We start from the raw sequence: 13881 nt of genomic DNA, 5'->3' as shown, positions 1-13881 counted from the left end.
TCAAAGACCACAGGCTGCCAGAATGGCGTCAGAGAACTCTAACAGATATAAGCAGCAGTAACGGCCGCTGTGTGCTCACCTGTCCAGCATCTGTCTTTTCGCTGCACCACTTGCCGAGGTCGGTCATGCAGCGTTTCTGCAGCTCTGGGTCCAGCTTCACATCCAGCGCCCTCTGGTGGAGAATCCTCTGAACTTCCACCTTACAGTCCCGAGATAACTGCAAACAAACACATACATCACTGGTCACAAGGTTGAAACACACACCCATTCACAGTTTTCTTCTGTGAGGACCCATGATGACGTGTGGATGTGTATTAAGTAGTTTAGTAAGTGCCAGGTTCTGATATATAATGAACATTATTGTCACAATCATTTGCCTTTTTTCCCCAACAGAACTGCACAGACCCTGCTGGCAGAGAACACCCTTTACAGGGTTTTATGTTTGGCGTTGTAGTTGGTTTGTTATTTGTTTGCTTACATTCTCAGTCTGCTCAGTTAGTCTCTCTCTGGTTGGGGCCTTACCCGGACTTCCAGTTTTTATCATTATCATGTTATTTTGGATGGAGGAAATGGATAGCTAGTTAATTAAATTAAATGAAATGTAGATTAAATGGGTTTCAAAGGGGTATAAATTGTAAGCTATATGTAGCTCACTAGATTAAAAGGGGGTATTATGCATGATTCATAGTTAAAAACATGGGTATCTTACACTGGGTGTTGATGTAGCCTCTCAGTTCATCGTCTACCTGATGCCTCTCACAAACAGAAGATTTAAACAGCGGTTGGTTGCTCTGAGATCATACAGAGCCGGCACTGTGCAAAAGTCCTGAGCCACCCCTCATTTCTTTGTATTTTGCATCCAAAGTGAGTTTCTTCTACTTTTAAAAAAAAAATGGTCCGGAGCAACAGTTCTCCAGCCTTTCAGAAGATCTTTGTTTGACTTCTGCTGCTTTTCCCCTCATTTTTTATCCAGTTTTTGTACAGTCTGTTTTCAGAGGACTGTTTTTACACCTAACTCCAGGCCAATTTGAAATTGTCTCGGAATGGTGTGAAACGTGTCCCTCAAAAAGCTGAGGAAACTAGTGGCAGACCTAAAAAAATATCTACAACAGACAAACAATATAAGTAAGTCATGTCCTTAAAGAAGGGGAAAAAAACAGCAAAGCACCTGAGAGAACTGCCCACAAAGACTAGACTGACTGACTGAAGAAGGTGGCCATGAATTTCCATTTATGTTTATAATACTTTACTGGACCAGTTTCCCATTAACTATGTGAAGAAATAAGGGCTGCTCGAGGCTTTTGCATAGTACTCTATAGTAGCAGTCTGAACCCTGAGCTTGGGATTGTTTGTACTGATCGAATTTTTTGGGGAACTTTAGAACTATACAACACAAAATAAGGAAAACCATATGACCTGCACTAAAGTACTGTGTTGCAGCGCTACCTGGTGACCAAGAGATTAAAGCCCAGACTTGCTATACCAGCTAGGAAGCCAAAAAGAAATCCCCTCTGTCATCTTGTAAATCCTTATTTTCAATAATCTGTCATTTTCAGGAAATTTGATGAAAAAGCTAAAAAAAACTGTTACATTCCGTGAGGCTGTGGGAGTGTGTGGGTGTGGTGTTGTCCTCTCCCTCTCCTCCTCCTTTTTCTTGCCCCTCCCCCTTGTCTCTCTTTGCCCCTGCCGTCTCCCTCAGGAAGCAGCTGCTGCTCGTCTGCCCTCGTTTATCACCAATTACCTTCCAGAGGTGATATAAGCTGGAGGAGAGCGGCGCGTTGGGTGGGAGAGGCTTCTGGTGGATTTCCGCTGTGTGGGTCTGCACGAGGTGTTGGAAAGGGCCCGTTGTGTGTGTGTGTGTGTGTGTGTGTGTGTGTGTGTGTGTGTGAGTAGCTCTCAACTGAGCAGTTGAAAAATCTTTAAAAACCTGAATTCTCCTGGTTACTCATGTACTGATTTACAATAACACAGCCTGCATTGATTGAGGTCACCATCCCCATTCACCGCAGACTCTGAATGTACCACGACGCATTACTAACCTCGAGTGGCTTTTTATCTCTGTGGAACGTTTCATGCTGCCTACAGTAAAACTCTATCACGAAGCAGAACTTTTCTCCATTTGTAGAAAAAACGCATCATTCAGGACAGCATTTTCAAGACAGCGCTTTCAACCATGAGCCAATCTGGATGCATTGCTTTTAAAACACGAGGGAAGTTAAATCATCACAACATGGACTGAATATGAAGCACGATTTGAAGCATTTTCTTTTGCGCCAAGTTACTTTTCAACTGCTGTTTTTTCATTATTTTTTTAAACTGATTAATTTTCATGACAAATATTGATCTTTAGTGTTTATCTGTTTAGTGGCACCACTTGTTTTCCTGCAGCTGCTCAACAGTTTCAAGTTTTAATCCAAGCGTGTTTAGCTTGCCAAATGACTGTGCATTTACACACGTAGTAAAGGCTCTTTTGTGTGGATGTGTGAAACAGCTAAAATGTCCCACTTTTCTGAACTGGCGCTCACACTGAAGGTTTGTGACACATGCATACACCATGATTACTGAGACCATATAATTATATCAAATCAAGCTGTCAAGGGTCTTCTTTATAATCAGTATAATTACTCAAAATCAGGGCGAAGTGGATTTCCAACTCATTAATTTTTTGGAAAGAGAGAGAAAGTGATTATACAGATTTTCAAAACAAAGCAGAGCAGTCAGGGTTCATCATTTGAACTACTGAACCTGTGACTTAGAAGGGTACAAGCCAGCACTTCAGTAGCAATTTGTGTCACGAGAGTGAACAACTAAACTGAATCCTGCTCCTAGATTAGCTTTCATAGTTTCATGATGGATTTTAAAATGTGCTCTTGTCCTCTGAAGGACTTGCTTTTACCATCTATATACCAAAATTAAGAGCACTTTTGCATTAGTTTGGGTGTCTTTTAATTTTAGGTTCCTGTAGCGTCGGCAAGATGCTTAAGACCAAAAGTTCCAGATACTTTTCATAACTTAATGCAGACACATCATCATTCACACTTTTAAACATTTGAAGTTCCATAGAAGTAAAGTTTGACATTAGACTGACTCTGATCATGCCCCGAGTTGTTCTAGCGCCACCACGGGGTTAACAGTTTGATTCAGCCTCGCTCCAACCATCACCATTACAATCATCATCCAGTTAACTCCTCACCAGGATCAGTACGAGCTGATTTAGGTAAAATCAGAGTTCTTACCTGCTTTTCAGATTTCGCCTGTTAAATTTAAAAAACAGAGTTATGCCTGTTGCTATGACCAAATATAACCCTGAACCAACCAAAATATTATACCTAAACAGCTTAGTGCGGTCTAAAGTGTTTGCTTCTGCTGTCAACATACCCGTCTTCCCTGCTCCTCTGTGCGGTAGGCATGGCGATAGAGGCAGGAAAAGACAGCACCCGGTGGCATCACCTCGTTGGTCTCGTTCCAGCCGTGTGTGTGGCAGAGGCGGGCGGCGTCAGCCTGACATTTCTTATAAAGGATGGGGTCCAGTCTGGAAGACAAAAGCTTAATGGATACTAAAACACACCCACAAAACAGACCTCCTTCAAGTCCTGTTTCCTGCTGATTCAAGTCATTCTATTGTACAGTTTCAGCTGTTTTTTTTTTTTTTTTTTTTTTTTTTTTTTCATGTTACCCATCACTACTCCCAAAATCATCAGCCTGCCACATTTTCTGATACACTACATGGAAAAAGTTACTGGGCCACCTGCGCATTACACCTACAGGAGCTGCTCGGGCATGGAATCCCACACCACAAAGCTCCCAGCACTCAGTTTTTGCGCTGATGTTAATGCCAGAGGAGGTTTGCAATGCTACAGTTTTTTCCTTAGCAGAGCGCTGGTGGTTTTTACCCACTGTGCACCTTAGCACTCTTTACCTTACAATATGAAACAACTTGAGGTGAATACGGCTGTAATTTGGTGCTATATAAATTAAACTGAATTGAATTGAACTGGAACTGAATTGATAGGAAACAAATGCCACAAGTTGACTTGCTGCCATAGTGCACTTCACCCTATTAGAGAACCATGCTTGAATTCAGTGAGCTGTAGAACAACGTCTTTTGCGTGCTGATGAAAAAAAGAGGCTAAGTATCTAGCTGGACTTAATATAAACCAGGAAAACAAGCTTAAACACCAGAGAAAGTTCTACAGCTGAACAATGTCGATTTGTCGCATTCCCATCAGCATCAGCGGGCACACTCACTTCCAGTCTCTGGATATAAAATACTGAAGCTCTAACAGGCGGTGTTCACAGTCCTCCACCATCTTCTCTGTGTACAGATGCTCCATCAGGCATGACAGAATCCTGCACACCGACACACACAGACATACCAGCACATGAATCAGTGTTTACCAGGGAATCCGAAGAATGAAAAAAGGCAGATTTTGAAAGCAGGCGTCCTTCTCCTGCAGGTCTCTCTTGCTGTTTTAAGCCCCCTGTTTTAAACGTTAACAATTACATGTGATGCCTATGGGATAAACATATGCTGTTTTTTTGTTTTTATCAAACTCCAATCTGCCAGGTTAAAGTCCTACGTTTCAGCTATCGCCGCACTGTATCTTACCTGCGACATGGATATTTTCAATCTTTCATGCTACAGTTTCTAAAGCCGAAAAGCAGAAGCCAGAGAAGGTGCAGTTGAGTCTAAGCTCCCTCTAGACTACTTGAATTACAATATGCTGAATGGTAATTACGTAATTTTCAACACAGTGCGGCTCCCCTTAACTTTAAGCACATACGCGATTAAATCGTGGTCATGGTAATTAAGACTATTAATTTTAGCACTTGTGTCTGTTTTGGTTCCTTTTTTAATATTCTTATGATAAAAAAAGCAGCGTGTCACTGTTGTACTCGGTCACGGTAACAGCAGCAGTGAAAATATGAATGCTTATGTACTTATGTAAGTCTTAATAAAAACTACATTTAAAAAGTATCATCTGATTATCATTTAAAATTCCGATTAAGCGTAACCTGAAAGCAGTTGCATGTGTGCACGTGTGTAACCAACTCACATTGGGTCTCCATTGCGGATGTGTTTGCAGGCAGTCTGGATAACGGACTCGCAGGCCTCGTTGAGAGCCCGGTCGATCCGATAGTCGCCTCCTGGATCAGCAGACTGGATCAGAGTCTGAAGCTGCAGTGAGGAAAAATAATATTCGAATATTCAGGAAATAAATTTAATGGCAAGAAACTGGATTTTATTTATTTGTCATTATTTTATTGACAACCTATCAACCCCCAGTAACTGCAAATCTGATCAAACAAAATTCTGCCCGACATGACATGACAACTCAGAGTACCGTGTCTGCTGTTCGTGAAGTATTTAGCCAATACAAAATCTGAATGTTCTTCACTGACAACAACATTTTTGATAACTAAATTTGCAGTTTTATTTCATGATGACTGATTGAATGAAGGACTGATTATTTCATGCAATGGTCTTACAGCGTTCTGGCAGACGCTGTCCATGGCATTGCTCCGGTCACCACGACCGATTCTCATCAGACAGTGCAGTGTGCGGCCTTTGCGGTGCAGGCCGGAGCACTGGGCCTCGATCTCCGTCCGGCAGTGAAGCACGATCTCCGGACTGAGAGAGAAATCCTCCATCAGCATCCGCCGGTAGTCCAGCATCTCCCCCTGGCATTCTCCGCTGACCGGATGCCCTGCGTAGCACAAGAACCACCTATTACTAACACAATTAACAATGAATGCACATGAAATGTAGATAACTTCACACCCTATTCATTATGTTTGCAATTATATTTATAAAAAAAGAAATACTCTTTACTTAAAGCTGTATTCATTTACTTTTTGGCTACTCTGGGATTTCAAGGTCTCATTTAACAATATATTCCAAATAAATTCTATATAGAGAGTTTAAGTCCACCACATAAGGGTTAAGTCCAATCTTTACTCTAAGTTATATTTTGGTCTCCTCCTTTGTTCACCATCTTCTAGCTTTGTCAATCTAGTGTTAGATACAGGAGATTGATATTAAGAAGATTTTTGCAACCCTGAGTTAATGACCAGTTTTTCTCTAAACACCCCCCCCCCCCCCCCCCCCCACCACCACCAACAACAACACCACCACTCACCACGGTGCACAGAAGCTTCAAGGCACAGGAGCAGGTATGACAGTCGGGCTTCACGGGCACGCGGCAGGCTGGTGTCCAGGCTGCAGCGCTGCTTCCTCAGGTCCAGCTTGCAGGCTTTAGCTAACGAGTAACTAACTCTGTAGTCCTGAGAGATGAGCTTCTGACGAGTGGTGAGAGCATCACGGCACTTTGAAGGCGAAGGAGGGGAGAAAGGTTATTAGAGACCAAACAAATTCACTAAAGTTTACTCAAAAGCCCTACAGAGTTTCATCAATCACGATCGTGCAGCCCTGTCAGCCACGCCGAGGAACAAGATGAATAAATGAGATGGTTGTACCTTTTCCGACATGGCCTCTTCAAACTTGTGATTGAACAGACACTTGTAGACTTTCCCTTCTCCTGCCTGAATCTGTGGAGAAAAGTAGAAAAGGGTTTCCGCTCTGAGATGTTAAAGGGATTTGCCAGCCCCACACAGCTTGTGTTTCTACAGTTGGAAACCAAGAGAAACCAGTTCATGTATAATTTCCATATTTTCTGAATGCATTAACTGTTTGTGTCTGATCACCGGAAGCATGAACATCATGCAAGCAGCGGTAGAGCCTCCTTACGTTCTGGCAGAACCTCTCGCGGTCGTCTCGGCAGGAGAAGTAAAGGTGTCTGTCGAGGTGAAAGTCATCTGAGGAAAGTTCCGCCACCCGCAGGATCGCTTTCTGACACTCCTCTTTGATTGGATGAGCACGATCCTGTTGCTCCACCTCCCTCACTAACGCCTTCTCGAGACAAGCGATCACTTCACCCTGGGAGTGAATGTCCTGTAAAGAGACATCAGGGATTCAGAGAGAGGGCAATGACACTCTGAATATGCTGATGATCTATAGGCATGGTGTCATAATGTAGTGGTTTACACATTCCATTGGCAAGCAAACGGTTGCTGGTTTGATTCCAGCTGGCTTACAAAATTCTTGCAGACCAAAGAGTGGGTTGACTTTCTCTTCCATATAACGAGAAAGAAATTAATGGGATTTGCAAAAACTTCCAACTATATTTTACCAAATGGAACTTAACAGGACACAATGTAACGTGGGTACAGTACAAGACTCGACACTATTTATATGTTTGAAAATAACAGTAACAAGTGTTGCAAGTGCATAAATGCTAAAAATCTTAGGGTTAGTTTAGCCCGTTTCCTGGGGGTTACTAGGCAACATGATTACAATATAATATGTAATATTGATAAGAACCTTTGTAGGCCTAAGATGTACTTGTGCGCCAATTGTGGACTGTGTAGGAGGACATCATATACAAATGGAGATTTTGTGTATTATAATAAGCACTAAATAGCCTGCACTTGCCACTTGGAGAGGTGGGTTTCCTCTGGTTACGCCACCTTATTATTTTTGTCGTTTAACCCGAAAAGCCTGTAAATGAACCTTTCCTGATTTATGGACTCCATTTTATGATTTATTAACTTCTGCATATATTTGCACAGTCCTGACCTTGTGTCCTATGTTGATGCTGCCGCAGCGCAGGCTGTTGATATCTTCTTTGCATTTGTCCATGAAGCCACAGATCAACCTGTAGTCGCTGAAGATGATGCTGGTCATCTTGGTGATATACTGGTTACACTGGTACTCACTGATGTTAACACGGTGATCCACCAGGCAGGACACCAGGTAGCCCCTCCCTCGCTCCACCTCATTACACTCCTTTATCTGAAGGTGCAGAACATTTGACAGGTCAGAGGAGAGCAAAGGACAGACCTAGAACTTCCCTGTAGAGTCAAAGGCAGACTGACCTCAGTGATGGTGCTCTTACAAATCTCCATGGCCACAGATTCAAACTTTGGATCTGTGGTTAGATTGAGTTTGTAGTTCCACAGAAGCTGATTGAGGAAAAAAAAGTTAGGATTTCAATTACAATCCAATTTATATGTTAATTAGAAATGAAACATAGTGAACATGACTAAAAAAAAGCCAACTCATTAACTACAACTAGTAGCAAAGAGTTTGTGGTGGTCGTATAAAGCATTGCATTTAATTAGATAATTTCTCTTCTTTATTTTTGGAGGAGGCACAACTGTTAAAAGTTTCTCTTGAGAAAGCAGCTTCTAAACTCACAAAGTTTCTTTGTGAATGTGATGTTGAAATAGTCCAAATCTAAGTAATCTACCCTGAACGATTTTACAAAAGAATAGTTTATTCAGAGAGAACTACGCCTGAATGATCAGACAGTCCCCATCCTGAAGACTGATGATTTTTTAAGGATTTTAATGACAGAAATAAGACCTTCCAATGTGCTCTTTTTATTGTTTTCTAATACTCTGTGTATCACTTTCTTATCAGAGGGGTTCCAGCTGCAGCATCCACAAACAACAGCTACTGAAAGTCGGTCCACCGAGAAAATAAGATAGAAAAAGTGAGCGTGTGACATGTCAACTGCAGCGAGTGCTTTCCATGCTGTAATAAAGACAGTCCAAGTGCTCCATAAGCCTTGTGGTGTTTCATAAAACTGCCTGCTGTTAGCAGCCCTGAACTCTGAATATTGAAGGTTTATCATCCAGAAGGCACGGAGACGAGCTTTCGGAAGCTCTTAACGCAAAAAGAGGAGAAACTCCTAATTTAAAGTTAGACGGCGTTGATGTCAGTGACGGTCATCAGCTGGCAGTGTGGAAGCTGTGGGTTCTTCAAAGCTAGTATTTAGAGTGGGGAAGAGAATGTGAAAGGACCTTGTTAAACAGAGAAGAGAGGATCATGGTCAGCGGTCGCTGATAATTAGACTGCTTTATTTTAAATTCTCTAAATGTTTCCAATAATCTCTCCGATTGTACAGTGCATTAAAATATGCAGGTCTGTGACACTGCTCCAAAAAATATACTGAATTGAATTAGTATGCACAGACTGCTTTTTAGACCGATATTGTATTAGATTCTACATTTCTACTTGTTTACTATTTATGGACATATTAAGACATATTTCTAAGATAATATAATCCAGTTTACAGTAGTGGTTGTGGCCCTGAGTCAATAAACATACTAACATACTTGCATGCAGAACGTTTACCATGTTCACTCCTTTATATGCATTTTAATATTATATAAATATATTTCATGCAAGCAGTCATCTCATTGCACTTTATATTGTAAGGTTAAACCTCTGAAATATTAGAGAGAGAACTACAATGATCCCCTATAAGGAAAACAATTGGCTACAGTGGTGAGGAAGAACTTCCATTTATCAGGAAGAGATCTCTAGAATCAGGTTCAGGCAGGGGCAGACCTCTACCATGACTGATTAGGAGTGAGAGGAAAGAGCATACAGAAAAGTATAGAGTTAAGCAAATAGGACAAAACTAAAACCAATTATATCTGCAGTAGTTGGGGATGACATAAATGTTACAAATATTTGTTATGAATAAATTAAAGGCATAACGCAGTGATCACGAGACATGGATGGAAAAGAGTCCTCAGGTGACAAAGGTTCGTAAACTCAGCCAAAAATTTAAGTGTAAACTTTTCAGCAGTTGGTACATCACAGCTGTGTGTGTTAGGATGTTCTGTCAACCTTTGAAATTACATATTTCAATATGTTTGGTTTAAATTCTTTAACAGCAGGGGCAAATAACAGTAACTTTGACTTAAAAATCTGTCAGATGCAGTGAAATAATTCCAGCAGTCCAAGCAGGACAGGTATGTACCACCCTGCATATCCAAAAGGCTAATTATCACATTTGATTTCTTGGTGAGTTAACTTTAAGCCAAACAGACTTGGTTAAAATTTTGATTTGGCCTGACAGCATTAGCCGAGTATGAAGGCACGCCTCTGTTATATCTTTCTTTGTCTCACACTTGTACTGTTTGATTAAAAAGTTCTGCGTGAATTTGTGTGTTTTAAAACAAATACTCACATGGTTGCAGTCAGGAGCAATATCAATTTCCTGCAGAAAGACAAAAAGAGGGAGAAATGTGAATCTTCAATTCAATTAAATTTTATTTATATAGCGCCAAATCACAACAACAGTCGCCTCAAGGCGCTTCAGTAGATTTAAACATCTTTCAACACTCTAGTTTAATCCATGCTTCCATCAGAGAGACACAAATAGTCATTTGTGCTTTAAGGGCTACCTTGGTATTTTTACTGCCATATTTTGTCAACATGCTGCAACAATGAGATTTCCAAGTTTGGCAACACCCTAACCTAAACACGCATCGGAACCAAAAACCAACTCTGACAAACTCCAACTTTCAAGCAGCACCATAGCCAGAGATAAAAGGAAAAAGTTCCAGCACCTGCTTGTATTTCTTTGTGCACTGGTTGAACAAACTAGATATAATAAGATAGTAAGTGTGTTTAGAGGTATCGGAAGGTTTTTTGTTTTATTAGTTATATTTATATGCTGAACCTACTGCACCATGCATTGGTTAATAAACCAACAACAAGACTCAGCAAAGGCACGGTTAGTTACACTGAAACCCTTTAAAACTGTTGAGCTTGTTGGCAAGCAGTCCATTTTCCTAAGGCCATGTGAGTATAGGCAGAGTTTCCAGTTAAATGTTGCTAATTTTCATTATATGACGATTGTTAAGACTGATTTTATATCACCAAGATTTGGTCATTTAAAAATCTGATATACTGGGCAACGCTTTTTTCATTCAGACACATAAAAACAGATTTCCCTAAAATTTGTTTATGCACAGTTATCTAAGAATTTAAGACCGTTTTAATTAATATATGCATTTTTAAAATAAAGTTTGTTTTACTATCAAAAGTTGTTGACTACTGATTTACACTATGCTCAGCTATGCTTGTGTTCATGGACTTGTAAACGTGTTTCCAATACAGAATAGCGCCCTCTGACAGAAAACTATGCAACATCAACACTCATAATATGGTTGACGGGTGTTTCTCCCATTGCTTCTTTACTTTTAGTTATTGGCCATTATAAATGTTGGTCCCAATAAATCAACAAATAGATAATATTGGTTAATATATAGCCGGGTGCTAATAATTGGTATAGGTCAATTAAGTTGATCAATATATACACTTAAGGAGCGAAGCTATATTTGTATTATCTTTTATTATCTTCACCCAATGTAGTTTAATGTTAGCATGACATCTAAGAAAAGATGGAACTGAACTATTAACAAACTGATTGGAAACTCGGGTAAATTTTGCTACTAGTAAGTAATGTGGCCTAAAAGCTAAATTTTCGCTTTTTGTAAAGTTACTTTGTACAATTTAGGACTTTTATCACAAGGTAGAATTCTTCTATCTGCATATAAAATTATTTAATGTTGCTATCCTGAAAGATGATTTTAAATGAATAAATCTGTGCTCTAGTAGCCACAAAAAGAGGTGGGCCAAGTACGATTTGCAGAAACGTTGAGCTAACACTAGCTTACATAATATCAACCCTATTTCAACTTCAGTCAGCCACTTTTCAGAACAATATACATAAGGCTTAGATAAACTATAGCCTTTCATTTTTTGAAGTTCTGTTGCCTTAGTCAATTTAGATGGTGTTACACTTTTGTTCAACAAGGGGTTTTTTAATATCTCGGAAAAAACATTTTTGTAAAACCAACCTCTGCAAAAATAAAGGAAAGCAGTGCAGACAAGAAATGTGCCTACTGACTCGCCTACTATGTAAAACCTAGACTCGTGCTCCATGGCTAAATCGAAGGTAGGATTTTAGTGCAACTGAGTGAGATTGAAAATACATAGAGTGCATTTTTGGAACTGTCCCTTTAGCTTCAGAAAGAACAGTTCAAAAATACCACCAACATTGCCCTAAAGCGCTGAGCAAAGTAATGTTTTTTTTCTCCAAAACGCAGCAGTTTAATATGAACAAAGCAGCAGAAGCTCTTCATAGACTCGCCCACAACATCCTTGACTATCAGACAAAAGCCAGCAGCAGAAGCTCTTCTTACATCTCCACATCACTTTGCTGTAAAAAGACATGAAAGCACTTTGTGATAACTCTGCTGCGCCCACGGGAACAGCGACAAAAGGCCTTCTTTTGATTTTAAACTCTCATTTCCACTAAATGCTTCAGACACAAAGAAATCAGTGTAATAAGGATACAGACCCTTGGTGGGTTCCCAAATTAAAAAAAAAACTAAAAAAAACTAGTCATACTATGAGTTATTAATTAATGAAGAGCTGATCCATTCACATCAAAGGCTTTTGAAAAAAGACCATATTAATCAACTAGACTGATCAAACTGAAGTGGAAAGGATAATTGTGCCTTGGTAAGGGGCAGAGAGATAAAACAAATTGGGGCTGATGTGTTCCACTGAAGACTCTACATGTACAACTCTATACATGTTAAAAGTAGCCTGGCTTTTTCTGCGACTAAGTCATTGAAATAACTATACAGCAGAAACTACTCATGGAGATGGACACACCGAGAGATATCACTAATTCCTTAACGCAACTAAACTTTTAGAGATCTTTTTATGTGTCATTGTAGAGGCAATGCTTACAACTTGACACTAGGAGCCCCAAGAAGAGATGAGAACTTGTCAGTTTGGAACAAGCTTTATCTGTCATACAGATGGCCTCACATTTGACTCTAGAATATTACAGTGTACAAAAGGGTTCATGATCGACTTAATAACTGAAAGGTGCCTACGCATAAAAACACAAGCTTAAATCATCACACCTCCACCACCGAATAGGCTTTTGCCCTGTTAAACCATCCAAATTAATGTAAAGGAAATAGCAGTCTATCAGAGTTAGAGATACTTCATCATCAATTTAAACATAAACAGCTTTAATTGTCCATTGTATTAATGACCCGCCTGGGGCTGTTTTTGTTTGACGGGACCAACGGTAGCCTCTTTCTCTGTGACTACATCAGCGTTTCCTTTAAATCCTGAACATTGCACTTAGGACAACGATGTTACTACGGTATAAGCAGAAACACTGAGTAAAAAAAGAATTGTAGGACTGCAAATGCTACCCATAGCTACACAGCATCCTGGCACGCTATCTCCCCATAGTTATTATTTGTCACAATGCCTTAATGACCACAGCTCTAGAAATATCCCTGGCTTCTTTCTGCTATTGCAAAGTGACTTGCTGTTACTTTATAACTGTGTTGCTGTTTCTCAGACGTCTATCAGCTGTCAGATTTCAGGGCTTACACCACCACAAATAGATTCTCAAACTGGGTGTACTGAAAGCTCATGCTGCTCAGCTGCCCCTGTTACTGCCACTATGTGTGTGTGTGTGTGTGTGTGTGTGTGTGTGTGTGTGTGTGTGTGTGTGTGTGTGTGTGTGTGTGTGTGTGTGTGTTTCTCTAGAGAAGAGGCAGATTTATAAGAGCCATTTACCTCTTCGGGAGGCCACAGCTGTTATAGAGTCAAAGCAATGTAATTATCTCTGTAAAGAGGGCATCACTCAGGGCTGCTGGAGGAGGTGTCTCGTGTGTGTGTGTGTGTGTGGTGTGTGTGAGTGAAAGAGCAGATGAAGTTAACATGATGATTAAAAAAAAACTCACAAGGGAAATTTTTTTCAGGGACAGTACGGGTTGTGTAACAAATGGTTTGCAAGATAGCTCATTTAAAATATTCTTTAATGTAAAGCAATTATAATTTCTTATTGGCTATGAACACATTATATGTTAAGTCTTTTATCATCATCATTTTGTCCTCCATTATCTATTTATACAGAACCATGTAACTGTGTATATCTGTGGAGTACAGTGCAAAATGAGACTGACGTGGTGATACTTTAAGCT

The 13881-nt window shown here is 40.2% G+C and overlaps 1 protein-coding gene across 2 annotated transcripts in view; it reads right to left on the bottom strand.

Annotated features, from left to right (window-relative positions):
• The window catches only part of LOC146583725 (Golgi apparatus protein 1-like), a 28413-nt gene that overhangs the window by 10425 nt on the left and 4107 nt on the right, over positions 1-13881 (bottom strand). Inside the window, exons 2-13 of one of the 2 annotated variants that reach the window (XM_085276341.1) lie at positions 10044-10073; positions 7936-8022; positions 7637-7852; positions 6749-6952; positions 6478-6549; positions 6141-6327; positions 5491-5708; positions 5058-5179; positions 4249-4350; positions 3379-3532; positions 3237-3254; positions 80-217 (exon numbers count right to left, since the gene is read on the bottom strand). In XM_085276341.1, coding sequence (XP_085132467.1) covers positions 80-217; positions 3237-3254; positions 3379-3532; positions 4249-4350; positions 5058-5179; positions 5491-5708; positions 6141-6327; positions 6478-6549; positions 6749-6952; positions 7637-7852; positions 7936-8022; positions 10044-10073 — 1548 coding nt within the window. The remainder of the gene's footprint in view (positions 1-79; positions 218-3236; positions 3255-3378; positions 3533-4248; positions 4351-5057; positions 5180-5490; positions 5709-6140; positions 6328-6477; positions 6550-6748; positions 6953-7636; positions 7853-7935; positions 8023-10043; positions 10074-13881) is intronic. The other variant, XM_085276349.1, reaches the window with a different exon arrangement.

This window comes from Mchenga conophoros, linkage group LG1 (genome assembly GCF_057382185.1).
Source record: "Mchenga conophoros isolate Kocher_MC1m ecotype Shallow Benthic linkage group LG1, M_conophoros_male_GT1.1, whole genome shotgun sequence".
Taxonomy (NCBI): domain Eukaryota; kingdom Metazoa; phylum Chordata; class Actinopteri; order Cichliformes; family Cichlidae; genus Mchenga; species Mchenga conophoros.
The sequence above is the reverse complement of the archived record's forward strand: the minus strand, read 5'-3'. Positions and strand labels throughout refer to the sequence as shown.